The sequence below is a fragment of the Panthera onca genome, chromosome B1, assembly GCF_046562875.1.
Source record: "Panthera onca isolate mPanOnc1 chromosome B1, mPanOnc1 haplotype 2, whole genome shotgun sequence".
In the NCBI taxonomy this organism is placed as follows: Eukaryota; Metazoa; Chordata; class Mammalia; order Carnivora; family Felidae; genus Panthera; species Panthera onca.
In genome coordinates this window covers 59,071,432-59,090,591 of record NC_138342.1, presented here as the reverse complement: position 1 = coordinate 59,090,591, position 19,160 = coordinate 59,071,432, and the positions used below count along the sequence as shown (strand labels likewise).

The 19,160-nt window shown below is 38.9% G+C and overlaps 1 protein-coding gene across 4 annotated transcripts in view; it reads left to right on the top strand.

The window, feature by feature from the left end:
• Positions 1-1,435: 1,435 nt before the first annotated feature.
• ANKRD17 (ankyrin repeat domain 17) overlaps positions 1,436-19,160 on the top strand; it is a 163,049-nt gene continuing 145,324 nt past the window's right edge. For all 4 annotated transcript variants that reach the window (XM_060654891.3, XM_060654890.3, XM_060654887.3 and 1 more), the window contains exon 1: positions 1,436-1,990. In XM_060654891.3, the coding sequence (XP_060510874.2) occupies positions 1,562-1,990 (429 nt within the window). In that variant the 5' untranslated portion in view covers positions 1,436-1,561. The remainder of the gene's footprint in view (positions 1,991-19,160) is intronic.

Sequence of the window (19,160 nt, the reverse complement as noted above, 5' to 3'; positions counted from 1 at the left end):
AGTACCTATCACACCATAAAGCCCCTGGAAGCAGAGACTTTGATTTCCAAAACTTATGCACACAGTAGGAACATGATGAATTTTTGTTTGAATGAATTGATTCAGTCATTGCCAATTCTGCCATAGTACTCTGCAGAGTACTGGCAACTGCCCACATTTCATATGGTATGCCAATGCTAAAAAGAAAAAAAAAGCTAAAAAAAATTCAGGCACACTCAATTAAACTTAGCAGTCTTAAAATGGCAACTATGTCAGCTGAGACATAATTTTTATCCTGTGCCAGTACATCTGCCTTTGACGTTTGCTTCATTTTCCTTATGCCACTGTGCTCTTATTGGACCAGAAAGGGATAGTTCTGAGTTCAATAAGCCACGCTATTATTTCAAAAGCCCTGGAAGTTCTTCATACACCTACGAATGAACTCAAAACCTCCTTCACAACATTCCAAGAGATGCATAGACAGGGATGATTATTTATGATGCTCACTTCACAGAAACAAAGCCGAATCGGTGAGGGGTGGAAGAACTAAATCAGGGTCATTTGGTGAATTCTCTGCAAAGTCTGGCACGTATCGTGCTTGCTTCTCCCGTCTTTTCCCCTTTGGAAACTTTAAAGTAATCTCAGACATCACCTAATCGAACTCCTTCATAACACACAACTGTAAACTCAGATTCAGGAAGTCTATACCTCAAGACTCAGGCCAAAGAGGGCTCTTTCCTCTACACGACGCCATCTCTTAAAGATCCAAAGCCTTAATCACGATTTGGCGGTGGAAAAAAAAGGCCAGGAATAAAACTACGTACGACAGTCCAGAAAGAGGCCCCACCTCCCGGATCTGGCGGTCCCGGCCTCCAGCTAACAAAGTGTCTGCACCGCGCGTCCGCACCGGCTTCCCACCCGGCCCGGGGCCGCTGCTCTCCAGCCCGCCCGCCTGCCCCACGCGCTGCAGCAGTGCCAGCCCGCGGGGGCCCGGAATCTGGCCCTGGAAATCTCACTTTCGTCTTTGGGCCACCCGCGCGCCACGGCTCAGGCGACGGCTGATGGCGTCACCTGCACTTCCGCCTGCGGCTGCGTTCTAGTCACAAGCGAGGAAGGAAGAAGGGAGGTCTGAAGGGCTGTATGTGTGGGGGAAATAGCGAGGAAAGAGAAGAAATCCGGGCGCTCGCAGGCGCTACGACTGTAACCGCGGGCCTCTTCTGTCCCCGCCGTCCCTCCATCGGAAGTCGCCCTGGGCACACTTCCCTCGCTTCCTCCTGGTCTCCCCTTCTCTGGGTCTCCCGACACCCGGGTCTCTCTTTACGCCTCACCCCTCCCTCCCTCCTTTGCTCCCTCACACTCCCTCCCTCTCCCTCCCTCCCATCGTCAGGCTCCCCGCCCTTAGTATCGCGAGACGAGGTGAGAGCTGGCGGAGCGGCGGCGGCGGCGGCGGCAGTAGAGGTGACCGAGGCGGTGGCGGCGGAGGCGGCACCGAGCGCTGTGTCGGCCCCGGTGCGGCCGAAGTCGCGGTAGAGCGTAGCCCCCACGCCCCTCCCCCGTCCGCGCCCCCCCTCTTTCCCCGGGGATGGAGAAGGCGACGGTTCCGGTGGCGGCGGCGGCGGCGGCGGCAGCGGCTGAGGGAGAAGGGAGCCCCCCGGCGGTGGCGGCCGTGGCGGGCCCCCCCGCGGCGGCGGCGGCGGCGGCGGCGGCGGCGGCGGAGGTCGGCAGCGGCGTTGGCGGCAGCAGCGGGGCTCGCTCGGCCTCTTCTCCTCGTGGGATGGTGCGAGTCTGCGACCTACTCCTGAAGAAGAAGCCGCCGCAGCAGCAGCACCACAAGGCCAAGCGTAACCGGACTTGCCGACCCCCCAGCAGCAGCGAAAGCAGCAGCGACAGCGACAACAGCGGCGGCGGTGGAGGCGGCGGCGGCGGCGGCGGTGGAGGCGGCGGCGGCACCAGCAGCAACAACAGCGAGGAAGAAGAGGACGACGACGACGAGGAAGAAGAGGTTTCTGAGGCAAGGGCCTGCTTTCAAAGGAAGGAGGGAGGATGGGGCAGTAAAGGGTAGGGGCCGAAGGTGGGAGGGGACTTGCGGTGGGACAGATTCCTGTGGGTCGATCTATCTCAGCGGCCAGGCTTTCCACTGCCCTCTTTCTTTCCCCGGCCTAAATCGTGAGGTGTGGGGATGTGGGGGAGGGTAGCTGACACGTGGGGGTGGGAGGACCACAGAGCCCACGGAGTTGGTGAACAGCAGGTTATCCCGGGATGGTTCACATGGTTAAGGATGGAGGGAATTGGTTAGATTCCCTGTTTGCACACCCGGCGGGGTCTGCCTGGGGTCAGCAGGGCCCTGTTATTCCTGGGGCGGGGGCGGGACCAAAGCGGGAGGGGTAAGATAATAGGTAGCTGAGTCTCTTGGGGAATGACTGGGAGGTTGGTAGATTTCTCCCACTTGTGAGGTGGAAGAGAGAGCAGTTTGGAGGGGAGGTAAGGTTGTAAGGGACTCAGAGCTAAGTATTTGTGTATGTGAGAGACACGTGAGAAGCTGTACTTTTCCATACTGTTCTGCTGCAGGTTTGTTTTTTTTTTTTCCGTAACTATTGTGGCTGCTGAAATAGCTTTTAGTTCTTTGCTCTCTCAAGGATTTTGGATGAACCGATCTTATATCCCTGTATATTGACATGGAACTGAGTGGCTGAAAATATATTTGACTCTTACATGTACATACATATACATCTTCAGATGCTTCCTTAGTGAGGAGGAATTCAGCCAGGCTCTCGCGTTTTCCAGATATTCTGGGGCAGCTCAAGAGTGCTTTGAAGCCAGTCTTGGTTGTGGTGAGTTGGAATAGGAAGGCCTCTTGGTTTGTCCTAGTGATCTGGTTTCATAACTGTTTTATAATTTTTCCTGGGTCCACAGACAGGCGGCGTTGCAGGACCTTATTCTTCAAAGGCCATATAACCCAAAAGCTCAGTAAAACATAGCATACTGACAACAAACGAAGAGTTAGCCTTACTAGTTATCAACTCTTTTGTAACTCTCTTGTCCACTCCCTGAAATGGAAGCTAGAAAATCTTGATTCGGAGAAAGAAGTCGTAACTTAAGGCAGCAGAAGGAAAACCTCTTTAAAGGCTGATTTTAAATCCAGTTGTACGAGAACAACTGAATTATCTAGAAGTAGCACTTGCCATTTATTCTCTTCCACAAACAGAATTTATCTTGGTGCAAAGCTTGTTTTTTGAAAATTGCATTATTGGATCTTGAGTTCTGTTCAAATAGAGAAATACCTTTTAAAGAGTTTGAGACTTCTCTGTTGGAAGACCAGATTCTCTTTTACCTCAGACTGGATGAAGTTATGTAGGTAGAGATGTAATAGTTAAAGTATGTGTGCCAAAAAGATGAACACTCCCTGCTATTCTGTATCCTGTTGAATTCTAAGCATAGATTTGTATTGATAGATTTTGTATTGATTTTAGTTGGAACCTCTCTATATAGTGTGTTGCTCGGGCTGCATTTGAAACAATGGAGAAAAGGGTGTGACAGGATTCTTATTTTCAATAAAATATTATGGTAGTTAGAATCATTTCCTTGTACAGTTCTTTACAGAGATGAGAAACATTTTAGAGATAATCTAGTTCAGCCCTTTTATTTTAAAAATGACGAAAACAAGGCTTAGAAGAAACTGATTGTGGTGGAGTGTAGCAAAAGTAGAAAATCAAAGTTTTCTAATGGTTCCGAACAGTACACTTTTTATGGCAGTTTATTTCCTTGCATCCCCCTCCCGAATCTTTCAAAAAACAGGCAATGAATTGCAAGGTAACACAAACATGCAGCTGTGGTCAGAATGCCAGTATTTTATTAAGATTTTAAATACTCCCACAGAATATCAAGCTCTGGTTTAGAACTCAGTATCAAGTTGAGTGTAGTACTTAGGGGAATATTCTGCTGTAAACTTCACATACCTATGTAGTTTTGTTCATTGGAATTTGGCCTAATAAGCAAAACTTTTAGTAAGTTTATAGGTGTGTTAGTTTTGTGAAGCAGGTTTATTTTCTTCAGAAAATGGAAATGATATATTTTGACTTTCATCAACTAGGGAGTTTCTTTGTTTTTAATATGCTTTATTTTGTTCTGTCCACAGTGGTGTAAACAACGGGTTTGTCATTTGTTATGAAGATGAGTCAGGAGAAATAAGTGTAAGAAAGTGCAGCCATTAAAAAAACATCCGTATAGGTACATGATGAGGGATGAGCAAACAGAAAGGAGTACAGTATGTCTTTGCACCTGCCTCCATCCTTGACCAAAATAAAGAAATAAATAAACCTCATAGTCACTGTACACTATAAGCTAATTGGGTGAGTTGTGCAATGTTTTTCATTTCATTATCATTTTATTGACATGTCAGCAGAAGTTTAACTTTCTAGAGCTAGGAAATCTTGTGGCTAATACTCTTTGTATTTAAGTCCATTTTCTAATTCATTCTGTTACTGGCTACACAAAATAAAACGTGGATAACATGATCCCTGAGGTTATCCTTCTAATAAGAATTACCAAAAGGTTAAAAAGAAATATGGAAGGTTATAGTTTTTGTATATAGTTTTGGTTTCAGGTACTTAACCTGAAAAAGTGGATGATAATTTAACAAAAAATATGTATATTTACTATGAAGAAATGTTAGCTGGATATTCTCCATATCTGCTGAAAGAGAAAAGTTCGAAGGAAAGGAGATTCAATTTAAAGAGTAAGGAGCTTTACTTGAATGTTGAAGAAGATCTAATTTTTAAAAAAATTTTTTAATGTTTATTCATTTTTTGAGCGAGAGAGAGAGAGAGAAAGAGAGTCTCACACACACACACACACACGCGCGCACACACACACACACACACAAAAGTGCGAGTGGGGGAGGGGTAGAGAGTGGGGGAGACAAAGAATCCGAAGCAGGCTCCAGGCTCTGAGCTGTCAGCACAGAACCTGATGCAGGGCTCAAACTCATGAACCATGAGATCATGACCTGAGCTGAAGTTGATTGCTTAACCAACTGAGCCTCCCAGGTGCCCCACAAGAATCTAATTCTTATCAAATGTTACAGTAGGTTATTGAGAATTGGATTTTTCTTCAGTGTTTCAGCATAGGATAATCATGTTTTAGATAATTTATGTAACTTCATCTATACCTGAAAACAAAGGATAAGACCAAGAGCTCTCCTCTTCCCTCTCCTTCCCCCCTCATTTGACTCAAAATCTTAGATCAAAAATTGAAAAATGCATAGTATCCTTGGTTTTCAGTGGATGACTGACTAATACAGAAAATACACAGAAGTGTATTTCCTAGCATGAAAGGCTTGATGCACTTCTTTTCAAATTAGTGGACTAAATTAAATTGCTTACTCGAATATTACAGGAAAACAATGTTGAAATTTCAAGAGTTGATACTTTGGAGATTTCAGAAATAACATTGCATTCTATTGAATGCATTTTTAAATGTAATTGAATGGTTTGCTAATGCAGAATTCAAAGAGGGAAAAAACTTGTTAAAGGTAGGATTCATGTTCAAAAGTAATTTTTATTAAAGAGGTGTAAAATGTAAGTACAGTAGGAGTGGATTAGAATTCCAACTCTTTTTGGTAGATAACTTGGTGCTTTAAACTTAAGAGACAAACCTAGTGAAGAAATTTTAGACAAGGGGAACCAGTGAATAAATTAGTACTGACTTACTTTTGAAAGGATTTGTAAGGCTAGGGAGAATTTGTAGATATGGAAGAAGTAGGGTTGAGAATGAGAGAAAGAAAAATTATTTCAGTATATTATGTTCCTTCAAGTTCGCTTCCAGATCTTTTGTTGTTGTTTTTTAATGGAAAAATGCCACCCCAGTTCCTTTGTTGTAACGGTAGAATCCCAGTTGAGTCCAGAGAAGCTTACTTGTTACCCAGTTTCGTCTCTTAATTGATGAAGCAGTATTTGTAAACTAGATGTTAAGATCTTTGAAGAAATAGTTCTGTCATAATTATCTTGTTTCATAGTCTGCCTAAGCACTTAGGAAAGTTCCAGAATTCATTTAGGAAACCAAGAGGAGTTTCTTCCTCTCATCTTGGATCCAGGGCTGCCAAATCGCCGAAGTTTGGATTTCAATATCTTTCAGTTGCTAATTTACTTCTCTTACTGATGGGGCTGTTCCCTAGGTGTTAGGCTGAAAGACATTTAAAGCCAATTTACTTTGTTGAATGCCTGATAACTACCTTAAGCCTCCTACATATATTTACATTTTAAAAACATAGTAAGAAACTATTACTTATTCAGAGCCTACTGTGTGTCAAGTCTAACATTATGGTTAAGAGCACGGACTAGAGCTTAGAGTCAAATATGATCCATCATTCAATAGGTTTGTGATCTTGGGCAAGTTACCTTAAACTCTCTGCGCCTCAGTTTCTTACTGTGTAAATGGTGATAATGTAGATCTTATTTTATACCAGTTATGAGAATTAAATGAGATAATACAGGTATCTGTATTCTCATTTTATTTTCACCCTGTCTCTGTGGAGTAGATGTCCTCATATTTCTTTAATTATTCATTAAATGCTTAGAGTTCCTGCTTTGTGCTGGGCATTTTGCTATACTGGGTAAGTAATGTTGAGCAAAACTGTTTTAATGCACATTGATTTTAAAATGCACCAGTGATTAATGAGAGTAAGAGTAAATGGTTAAATGTATATGCTGAAATCAAGTGGGTGAGTTTCAGAAGTATACACATGTTGGGAGGGGATATTCATAATAACTTTAGAGGCAAAAGATACAGGCTTAGAAGGGTTTTAGGTAGCTTCATCAGGGTCACACAGCTAATTAGCAGAGCAGAACTTAACTTGTCTGTTTGATTCATAGCCTACTCATTCATTCATTCATTCATTCACATATTCTGTTATGCTGTTTGATGTTAAATACAGCATCTTGAAATTTGGCATTTCAGATAGTGTGAAAACAAATTCAGGTAGTGTAGGGGAAGATCATTTTAGGCAGTAGGGCAACCAGCTACTGAAGACACGTTGACTATTCCAAGCTTTTCTTTCCTTTTCTTGTTCTTATTTTCTTGTTTCCTTCTCTTTTTCTTATTCAACTCATTAAAAAAGAAGAAATATAGAAAACTGCAGATAAGTATATCCATATTCCCACCATCTAGAATTAACTATTAACAAAATGAACCTTTATAGTGAATACTACCCTCTCTAGAGGCAATCTGTTGCTTCTTCCTCCCTCTCAAGATTTTTACTTTTCAAGGTTGTTTCCAAAAGCTAAAAAACTATTTTAAATAGAAGTTGTCAACTTGGGATCTGGATAGGCTGTGAATACCTGAAAGTAAACCCAAGATTTTGTTGAAGGTGCTTGTGTTTTATTCTTTCTCCCCTACCTTCATAGTGTGTGTGTAAAACTGTTATTAGATACTCAGACAGGTCTGTGACTGCCTTCTCCCTCCCTCCCACCTTCTTAGTTTGAAACATTCTCACTGCAGTAGTAGTGGGAATTCGGCAGGCATTTATGTGCCTGCTTATAACCAAGGTAACGTGGTAATGCAGATGACCTATTTGTGTTGTGAAGTCCAAGACTTATTTGTTCTTTCTGGTAAATTAGCCCTATGCTTACTCTTATCTTAAATCCTCATATTTTGCCTTTTAATTGTTTAATTGATGAAGTGGTTTTCATCTAGTCTGCTATGGACTGTCAGATTTGAAGATGGAAATACTGCGTTACACATCTTTATATCTCCTGCTGCATTGTACCATGTGTGTTATGTAAGTCTTAGTGTCTTACCTCTGCTAGGCTTTCATGAAGTCAGATCTCTGAAGTAAAAATAACTAAATAAGTAATAAATGAATAAATATTTCTTCTTTAGCCACTTACTGTGGAAATATTTGGGATCATCAGAGCAGTACATTTTGACTTCCCAAAATTTGCTAGACTGTTTGCTAGATTGCTTCCCCTAGCATCTAGTTATACTATCCAGTTGACTAGGAAATCAATTTTTAGGCAGTGTATTTGTATTTATGACAGTTGTTTATTCTACATTCTTAGCACGGTGATTTAGTGGGTTAGGAAATGTACATATAATGAATTTTCATTATATGTACTTGACCATAGATGAAAAAAATTTCACCTCACAGTAGTATGTGGGTAGTACCTGCTGATACTACTTGTGTTTTTATTAGGACCATTAGAGGGCACCAACATCCGTGGTAATCTATGCCAAATCTGACTAACTTCCTTTAATTTTCACCTTTTGGGAAAAAAAAATTAGGTAATTGCAGGTGAAGGGTGGATATGAATACACATCTAGTCCCTGGAACCTTACCTGTCTGATAGTTATGCTTATCCACTTGCCACCCAGAAGCAAAATACCCTTCCTTTCTTAGGATTTTTAATTTCTTAATATATATATTTTTGTCTTTAAAAACTTTTCTTATCCAGTTAAGAGGGGAAGTGGAATTGTGGAATGACATAGGTATTATTTTATCATGATTTATAATTTAGGTTTTAATTATTGAAAAGGGACGTGTTGGATTTTATTTTTCCCCAAAATGCTTTGAAACTCAAAATTAATATAGATCTAATTATCGAAAGCACAATGTAAGTTGCCTTCTGTTATAAAACCGTATAAACATTACCTTGATCTTTAAAAAGTTGACCTAAAGGGTGCCTGGGCTGCTCAGTTGATTGAACGTCCAACTCTTGATTTCGGCTCAGGTCATGATCCCAGGGTCGGATCGAGCCCCTTGTCTGGCTCTGCACTGAGCGTGGAGCCTGCTTGGGGTTCTCTTTCTTTTCTCTCTGCCCCTCCCCTGTGTGTGTGTGTGTGTGTGTGTGTGTGTGTGTGTGGGCTCGCGTGCTCTCTCTCTCTTTCCCCCTCTCCCCCAAATTAAAAAAAAAAAAAAAGTTAAGCTTACTTCTGGGTGAGACTAGACATAAAAGAGGGTCAGTTACAAAAATATGTAAAGATCACAGTACTTTGAGAATTCCTTTTGGAGCCAATATTATTTAATATGTTTATAAACAATTTTGATAATATGATGAAATCCCTTTCAAGGTGTATAGATAGATCATAGTGAATTGTGTGTAATGGACAATAAGATTGTTGATAATAGGTTAAAATGTTAATACGCTTTTATGAGTCAAGGTAAAAAACATGCTCTTTTTTGGTAAATGATCTGAAACAAAGCATGCTTTTTCAGTAAAATTCAGCATAGTATTGAACAAGATGAGTTAAGGTATTGGAGAATTATAACTTATTTTAAGTAATTCTGTGATACATCTGCACAAAACAGATTATGTGTATTTCTGCTGGCTGTACCATGAAAATGTTGACTAAAAGTAGGGAAGTTCTAGAGTGGAATAGTTTGAAAATGATTGGAGGGTTAGGGATGGAATCCATGATAAAGGAGGACCGCAGATTATACTTAATTATATACTTAACTGCTTGTTACTTAATATTCAGATTAATCAGTACTAAAACTTGAGTTATGGAGAAAAATGTGAGGTGCATTAGATACTATTATTTCAATTTTGAAAATAAGTCATCTCCTCAATTCTTATTTCTTGAGCTTATTTGCAAGTACACACTAGACATGACAAATTTACAAAACTAGTATACCCGTGTCTCTCCAGCAGGGCATAGTGCCCTCCTGAGGTACCACTGGGTCTCATTTAATCTTTCGTTTTTGTTTTTTTTTCCTGTTCCCCTTGTCCTCCCCCAAAAGAAAGGAACAGAAAAGAAAATAAAAGGCAAGAAATAACCCCCTAAAATTAATTTGTGGTCTGGGTTTTCCCTCTTGAATGGTCTTTTTTTTTTTTTAATGTTTATTTATGAGAGAGAGAGAGAAAGAGAAAACAAGTGGGGGAGGAGCGGACAGAGGGGGATAGAGGATCTGAGGCGGGCTCTGTGCTGACAGTAGAGAGCCTGATGTGGGGCTCGAACTCAGGAACTGTGAGATCATAACCTGAGCCGAAGTTGGATGCGCAACCGACTGAGCCACCTAGGTGCCCCTTGAATTGTCTTTTAATTAAAGAACCTTTGAGAAATATCTCAGAGAGATCTGTAGAAAAATTAGTTTTATCAGTTTTGAATTTAGAATAAGCATTAATGTATAGTTCTGTTTTCCTTTCCCTCTTTCCTATCACTCTAAATTTGAAACCTGATAGGAAAAGGAAGCTTCTTGTTTGTGTTATACCAGTTGTATTTCCAATTCAGTCTTTGACCTCAGAGTCTCTTAAGTTCTCTGTGCAATGTTTCCCTCTTATTTTTTTTTTTTATTTGAAGTTAATAACAGAAATACAAAACCTCTAGTATAGTTTTTAGTAGTTCAAGATGCAGTATAGGAGTTAATTCTTTAACTTGACACACATTTATTATCTCCTATATGTGGCTGATTTCAGTATATAATAATCTCAACCATTTCCCTCTCAGTGAATGTTAAAAAGTTAACTATATTTAAAATAATAGCTGTATATGTTGAACAAATTGATTTTATTCATGTTGTAGGTTAGTAAAACTTAAATTTACGTACATGAAAATTTAGCACAGTGATGGAATTTTTTAAAGACTTTTAGGAAATATCACTATTATTATACTCTTATAAATAAGTTTATTTAAGAGGCATTATTGGGATTATGCAATAATCAGAGATTATGAGGAATTTGAAGAAACTGAGACATTATTCCTACCTTCATAATATTTAAATCATGTTGAGATAAAATTAATAATAATTTAGAACTGTGAAGATGATTTTAATCCTATATAATTATTTGGGAATCTGTTAGTTTTCAGTGCAACTGTGTGCCTTTAGAATTTATCTCATTATAGGGATTGTTTTATTTCTGTTTTGAATACAAGTTGGGTAGACTTGGGTGCCCAGGGTGGCTCAGTCAGTTAAGCGTCCAACTTCAGCTCAGGTTATAATCTTATGGTTCATGAGTTCAAGCCCCACATCAGCTTTCTGCTGTCAGCACACAGCCCATTTCAGATTCTCTGTCCCCCCTGCCCCCCACTCACTCTTTTTCTCTCTCAAAAATAAACATTAAAAAAAAAAAGTTGGGTAGACTTTACATCTTTTATGAGTGCCTCTTGGAATACTCACTAATTTTTGGTGTTAGGTTCTGATTCTTCTTTTTTTTTTTTAAAATGAGGTGTGTATTTGCTATTTTTCTAGAATGTCCTTGACAATTAAATTACACCAAAGACTTATCCATCCTAATTTACCCTGAAGATTTTATAGTAAGAAGAGGTTATAAAGATATACTTGTGGTTAATGCAGGTATAAATATATTAAAATATGAGAAATTGAATTATAGAACAGTGTAGAATACAATGTTAAATATCTTCTAAATTAGATTTTAAATATGGTGTTAAATATGGTGTTTAAACATTATTAATTAATTAAATGTATGCACATGTGTAGAAGCATGTACATATTTGTAGAAAATTTGACAAAATCAAAAAGATCCAAAAAAGAATACAAAAATCACCTATAATTCTACTTTGCAGAATTAATCATTATTTAAAGTTTTTTCTTTTTTTTCCCCTTGGTGTATGTTAATCAAATTACCTGTCACACAGAGTAAAACTGTCACTTAGAAATCTTGTCTGCCAAAAGTTTCATTGGTGATCATACTTAAAATATGTCAGTTGAAGAGATAAATCTTCAGATAATGGTTGCATACTTATTTAACTATAAAAACTAATGAGTGCATTCCTACTTTTAAAAAGTCTTCTAATACATGAGAGTTTCTATCTCATTTTTTCTTAGAGTAAATGCTGCTAACAGCTTGGTGCATATCAAATGTTCTAGTTTCTTGGTGAGAGTGGATGAATGAGTGTGGGGTGGAGAAAGGGCTATGTGTGTCTAACAGTACATTAGGATTTGTCTCATTGTTCTTATTGACTTATGAATGTTCCATAGTATGAATGTTTATGATTTATTTCCTCCTTTATATTGGTAGACATTTTCATTGTTTTCAGTACGTTGCTATTACATGTATAATGCTGAAGTGACCATTCTTTTACGGTTATTTTTAAATAGAAAAATATTAGTTTAGGATGGATTCCTGGAAAGAATTGCTAGGCCAAAGGTTTTGCACATGTTAAATTTAATAAATACTCCCAAGTTTTACTTCCATCAACAGGGTAGTAAGAATATTACCGGAGGGGTGCCTAGATGGCTCAATTGGTTAAGTGTCTGGCTTTGGCTCAAGTCATGATCTTGCCGTTCACAAGTTTGAGCCCCACGTTGGGCTCTGTGCTGACAGCTCAGAGCCTGGAGCCTGCTTCAGATTTTGTGTCTCCCTCTCTTTCTGTCCCTCCCCTGCTTATTCTCTCTCTCTCTCTCTCTCTCTCTGTCTCTTTCTCTTTCTCTCTCTCTCTCTGTCTCTCTCTCTGAAAAACAAATAAACATTAAAAAAATTACTGGAAATGAGCAATCTTAGTTTTTAAAATCTTTTAAACAAAAAATAATGTTTTTGTTTTTATTTTCCTGATTACTGTTGACATCAGTTAAATTTTTATGTATATTTTTCATTTGTATTTCTTTTGAAAATTTGCTGTTTTATCCTTATTTTTCTATTAGAATTGTCTTTTTTCTAAGTGATTTGGTGCTATTTATATTTATGCATATTAATCTTTCACAGTATTTGTTGTTCTCTGCTCATAGTATTTTCACAATACTATGTGAAACATCGAAACATTTTTATTTTTGTGTAGTAAAATGAATTATTCTATTGTGACTTTTGGAGACCTTCTTTATCCCAATATTTGAAGAAAAAATTCTTAGAAATTTTAATACTTCTGTGCTTTGTTTTCAAAGATACATGGATATCTTTTTGGATATAATATTTCGTTGTAGGGTCCATTTCTTATTTACTCATTTCAATATCATTTGACTTTGTTGACCGATTTTTGTGTCTTAAAAAATGCTACCCTCTTTGCTTCTGTTTTACCGTCCTCTTCTGTTTCTTTATTACTAGCTGCTTTTTGGTTGGTCTTCTTACTTCCTCCTACTCCCCTCATTGTAAATCCTTTGATTATTTAGTACCTTATTGCTCAATCCTGAGCCCTTTTCAGTCTTGTACGTAATCTCATTTCTTAGGTGATTTTATCTAGTCTTGTGTGTTTACATATGCATAAGTTAGGGACTATCAAGTGTGTCTTTCCAATTCAAACTTTTCTTCTTGAGTAGTGGTTTGAACCTTTTTGGTCACCCAACATTTGTGCAAACCTTTGTTTTAACACATACTTTCCTTTGTCAAGGGAATCGATCCTAGGTCCCATCCAGTTACTATATATAGCTCAGCCCTATATAATGCTTTTATTCTTAATTTAGCCAGTAATCTAAATAAATGATGTATCTCTCCTTTTGCCTAGCCCATCGTACAGTAGTTGATAGGAATAGGATGATTATTAAGGATAATCATAATGATGCTTCTTTGGAGAGGGAAAGAATAGAAGTAGATAGCGGTTGTTGGTGCATATTAATACTGAAATCCTTCTGGACAGAAGACTCTGCCTTGGCAACTATGTCAATTCCTTGGTTAAACTCTGTTTTGCTCTATGGGAGGAATGCACTTTGACTATTGCATGTGTCCTTGGCTTTGTTCTTAGGTGATTCTTCCTTGTTTGTTATCTTTCTTTGCTACATCTGAAGTAGAAGGCATTCAAGAGTATGACATCTCTAGGAATTATGCAACTTTTATAGCTCCCTGCCAGTTGGTATAGATTTAGGAGCTGCAGGGTTATGTAAGGTTCAGTCATAGGTTTTTATAGGCCACTAATATAGTTTGGTGGTAAAACTCTTCCAAAAACTTAATAGATTTCTATTCTTCCCTTTTTTAAATTATTTTTTTTATGTTTATTAATTTTTTAAGAGAGACAGAGACAGAAACAGAGTGTTAGCGGGGGAGGGGCAGAGAGAGGGGGAGACACAGAATCTGAAGCAGGCTCCAGGCTCTGAGCAGTCAGCACAGAGCCCTGTGCTGGACTCGAACCCACGAACCATGAGATCATGACCTGAGCAGTGGAAGTCAGATGCTTAACCAACTCAGCCACGTAGGCACCCCTATTCCATTCTCTTTAAGTCAGTACCATATGACATTATCTTCAGCAAAAGATCTCTTTTAGTCCTAATTTTTTGAAATCTACTCATCCTCTTACTGGTCTCTGTTCTAGACCTGTTCCTTTTTCTGTTACTGGGCTACCTTGAGGGCATCTGAAATAATAGGCTTGAATGGTGTATCTGTCAAAAGTTTTACCAGAGAAGCAGAACAAATAGGAGATTTGTATATGATAGAAAGAGAGATAGACATATATTAAAAGACTTACTACAGGGAATTGGATTACAGAATTCTGGGAGCTGGCTAAGTCTGAAGTTTGTAAGGTAGGCATTTAGGAAGGGAAGATCTCAAGTAGGCTAGAACCCAAGGTCATATGCTGACACGGCTCTCCCAAAGCAGTTAGGAAATGACGATCCAGGGAAGGGGGAGCAATTGTAGACTCAGCTGCTATTCGCAGTCTCATTTGCCAGGAAGAACCCAATCTCCTTTAAGACCTTACCTATTAGGTCATGCTCAGTAAGGATGATCCCCTTAGCATAAAGTCACCTGATTAGGGACTTTAATTACATCTACAAATCCCTCCACAGTAGCACCAGGATTAGTTTAGCCTAACCAAGTTGACACATCAAGAAACCATCACATATGGGAAAGCAACACTCTTCACCTGTTCTTTGCTACTATGTGGCAAAGAACCTTTGAGGTCACAAAGTTCTGCCCTTTTATTTGGAGCACAAAAGTAGCTGCCTTTGCTGATCTCAGAGGCCTGGATTTACTGCACTAGAGCTTCACTCAGTGGCACTGTTTTTATGTTTATCTCTGCTCACAACTCCCTTATTCATGGTTGAGCTGATCTTCTTGCCTGTTTAAACAACCAACACCCCACCAATATTCTGAGTTTTTCTAACTGCTTTTCTTCAAGCTATACACACTTGGTAGTTATGTAATGTGCCCTCCCCATTATTACAGACAAGAGTTTTACTAAATGGTTTGTCACTGCGTAACAGAGGTTGTTAGTTTTCCAGCCTGACACATTTCCTTGCTATCCTCTAGCCTTATCAGAGTTTTTAAGAATTTGTTATGGCAGCACTTTACTCCTAATTTAGTGTATTGATTAAAATATAAGATAGGTTGTTGGAACAAAGAGACTCCAAAACACTTGTGGTTCAAGCAGGATAGATTATGTGATAATACTCTAGGGAAGTCCTTCAGGTTGTGCATAGGTCTAAGTGTCTCCTGTTTTGTTACACCATCCCTTAACCTGTGCTGTCCAATATGGTAGCTGCTACCAGTATGGCTACTCAGTGCTTGAAATATGGCTGGTACAACAGTGGCTGGATTTTTAGATTTGTTTGTTTTGTTTTAGTTTTAATTAGTTTAAATAGTCAACATGTGGCTAGTGGCTACCATGTTGGGAGAGTGCAGATACAGAACATTTCCATCATTATAGAAAGTTTTATTGGGCAGCTCTGCCTTAGGGTGTTGACTTCATCTACAAAGTCTAATCTGGCTCACTAGCATCACATCCATGTTCCAGCCTGTTATGGGCTGAATGGTGTCCCTCCCAAATTCATGTTGAAACGTTGACACCCATTGTTGTTGAGAATGCAAACTGGTACAGCTGTTGTTACCAGTATGGAGGTTCCTGAAAAAATTAAAAATACAACTACCCTACAGTCCACTAATTGCATTACTGGGTGTTTACCCCCCAAATACAAAAACACTAATCAAAAGGAACGTATGCCTCTGTATGTTTATTGAAGCATTATTTACAATAGACAAACTGTGGAAGCAGCCCAGGTGTCCAATACATGAGTGGATAAAGAAGATGTATGTGTGTGAGAGGTAGAATATTATTCAGCCATAAAAAGTGAATGAAATTCTGCTGTTTGCAACAACATGGATAGAACTAGAGAGTATAATGCTAAGTGAAAATAGAGAAAGACAAATACCATGTGATCTCACTCATATATGGAATTTAAACAATCAAACAGACAAGCAATGGAAAAGAAGGGAGAGACAAACGAAGAAACAGACTCTGAAATATAGAGAACAAACTGATGGTTACCAGAGGGGAGGTGGATGGAAGAATGGGTGTAATAGGAAATGGGGATTAAAGAGTACAGTTAACATGATGAAAAAAAATAACAAAATGATTTTTAAAAAAAGGAAGCCTTAACCCCTAGTAACTCAGAATGTGACTGTATATAGAAGGTAATGCCTTATAAAAGGGAATTAAGGTTAAATCAGGTCATATGGGTAGGCCCTAATCCAATCTGACAGGTGTTCTTATAAGAAGAGGGAATTTGGATACGAAGAGACACCAGAAATGTGTGCACACAGAAAAAAGGTCATGTGAGGACACAGTGAAAAGGTAGCTATTGACAAGCCAAAGAGAGAGACCTCCAAAGAAACCAAACCTGCTGATACCTCAATCTTGGACTTCTAGCCTAAAGAACTGGGAGAAAAAATTTTCTTGTTTAAGCCATCCAGTCTGGTATTTTGTTAAGACAGCCCTGGAAAACTAATGCATAACACATGAGGAATAAGAAACAGGCAAACACAAATAGCTTTCTTTTAATGAATTGGCCAAGAAATTGCAAAATTACTTTCTGGCCAGAACTTAGTTGTATGTCCATTCCTAGGACCTAGGTCTTGTATATGGCCGTCATACCCAGATATAATCTGTGGAGAAGTGTTTTACTAAAAGAAGAGTGTGGATATTGGAGGATAATTAAATGTCTTATACCAATATAATTCTAGGATTACATATCCTTGTGTCTCACAGTACAACAAAAAAAGTCATTCCTGGCTCCTGAAATAATCTTGTTGGCCCAGCTTGGGTCATGTGTCCATTCCTGAACCAGCCATTGGTAAGAAAAAAGATGCTTTGTTCAGGCCTAGGTCATGTCTTTGTGTACTTTCTAGGAGATAGACTAGGAGAGGTCATTTTCTCCTGAGTCTCATGGAATGGCTTCCCAAAAAAGTGTTCCTGTTGCCAGAATAGTGAGGTGGCAGAGTGGGAAGAGAAAGAATACTGGACATAAGACTTCCAAGCTATACCTCCATCTTTGCTGCCATCATATTAGTCCAGGGTGCTATCTTACTGGGACTTCATAGTAGCTTCCTAATTTGATCTAGCACTCTTCCTTGCCTCCTCACACTACATTTCATTCTTCATGCAACAGCTAGGCTAATCTTTCTGAAATGTAAATCCTCATTTAACTTCTCATTGCCCTTAGAATAAAATCCAAACTCCTGCCTTGGCTTATAAGACTTCATATGGCTGATTCTTCTTACTGTTCTAGCCTCATTTTATATCCTTTTCAGTTCATTCCCTATTGTCTTTTTTTTTTTTTTTTTTGATCTTTGAGCGAGAGGGCTGGCACAAATGGGAGAGCAGTGGGGAGGGGGAGAGAGAGAGAAAGAGAATCTCAAGCAGGCTACACGCTGAGCCCCAACAGGGGGCTCCATCCCATGACCCTGGGATCATGATCTGAGCCGAAATCAAGAGTCAGATGCTCAACCAAGCCTGAGCCACCCAGGTGCCCCATAGTTCATTCACTATCTTCTAGTCCTACTAGCCTTCTAGTTCTTAGAGCATGGAGACTTTCTCACTTAGGGTCTTTTTACTCTTTTTCTAGGATATTCTTCCTCTGGTTCTTTGTCTCTTCTCTTTTAGGTTTTAGCCTAGCTGTTCAGGGTTGTTGGAAGAAACTTTTCCTCCCTACATCTCTCCTTTTCTCCACCCTCCCTTTCAGTTTTCTGTCACTGTTACTGGGGTAAGAACTAGGAGGCTCTCTTGGCCTTTTGCCAGGCTTTATTAGTATTAAATACTTGAGTGGACTCCTGTTTCTTACCACTTAGAAAGGGATTTGTGGGTGGTGGGAGTAGGAGAATTTGAGTGTTTAACATTCCCAGATTAATAGCTATTTTTGTTTTTGTTTTTATAAGGGGGGAGGTACACGTGGCAGATGGGTAGGGGGGAGAGAGAGAGAGAGAGAGAGAGAGAGAGAATCTCAAACAGCCTCCACACTTAGCATGGAGCCCAACATGGGGCTTGATCTCATGATCCTGATAATGAGCTGAAATCAAGAGTCAGATGCTTAACTAACTGAGCCACCCAGGCACTCCAGTAATAGCTGTTTTTTTTTTTTTTTTTTATTCTTGTGTCCACATCAATTTTGGTTATTTGGTTGGACCTTTTGAAATTGTTATTTTATTCATTGAAAGTCATCAAATATCTGTGATTTTGTATGGCTCACCCTAGTATGTTATAATGCTTTGATTTTGTAGAAGGCAGTTGTCATTGATTTGTCAGGAGTTCTAGATAGTGTGCATTTAACTTGTTAGATGACTTTTGTAAACTGCCATAAAATATGCGCATTGATATTTTAATTGGAATTACATTGAAGTATGAATTAATTTGAGGAGAAATAGATGTATAATACTGAGCATTTCCATCCAGAAACATGGTGTGCTTCTATTTTCTTCAGGCTGTCTTTAATAAAATTTTATTGTTTTCATACAGGTTTTGCACATTTTGAGGGGGATGGATTTATTCCAGATTATTTTATAGTTATTATTACCATTATGAATGGTATTCTTTCTTCCATTACACTTTGTAATTAGTTATTGTTGGAGGATAGGAACCTATTGATTTTCATATGTATATGGCCACTTAATTGAATTCTTCTTTTAGTCAGTTTATTCTATTGAGTTTTCTGACTAAATTGTTATATTGACTTTAATAAATGATTGTCTTCTTTCTCTTCTTTTTCAGTACTTATACTTCTTGTTTTTTCTTCTTCTTGCATCAGTTTTGAACATTCCCAAAATGTTGAATAAAAGTCGTAATAGAGGCAGTCGTTATCTAGGGAGTGCTAATGGGAGCGATGCTGTGTCACTATTAAGTATAATGCAAATATTCTTTGTTAATTTAGTATACTAAGCTAAAGTAACTCTTTCTCCTAGCTCACAAAGTTTTATCGGAAATGTATACTAAATTTTATCAAATGCATTTTTGGCATCTGTTGAAATGAGTATTTCTTTTCCCTCCCTTCCAGTCTATTCATATAATGAGTTCCAATACTAAATTTCCTAATAGTA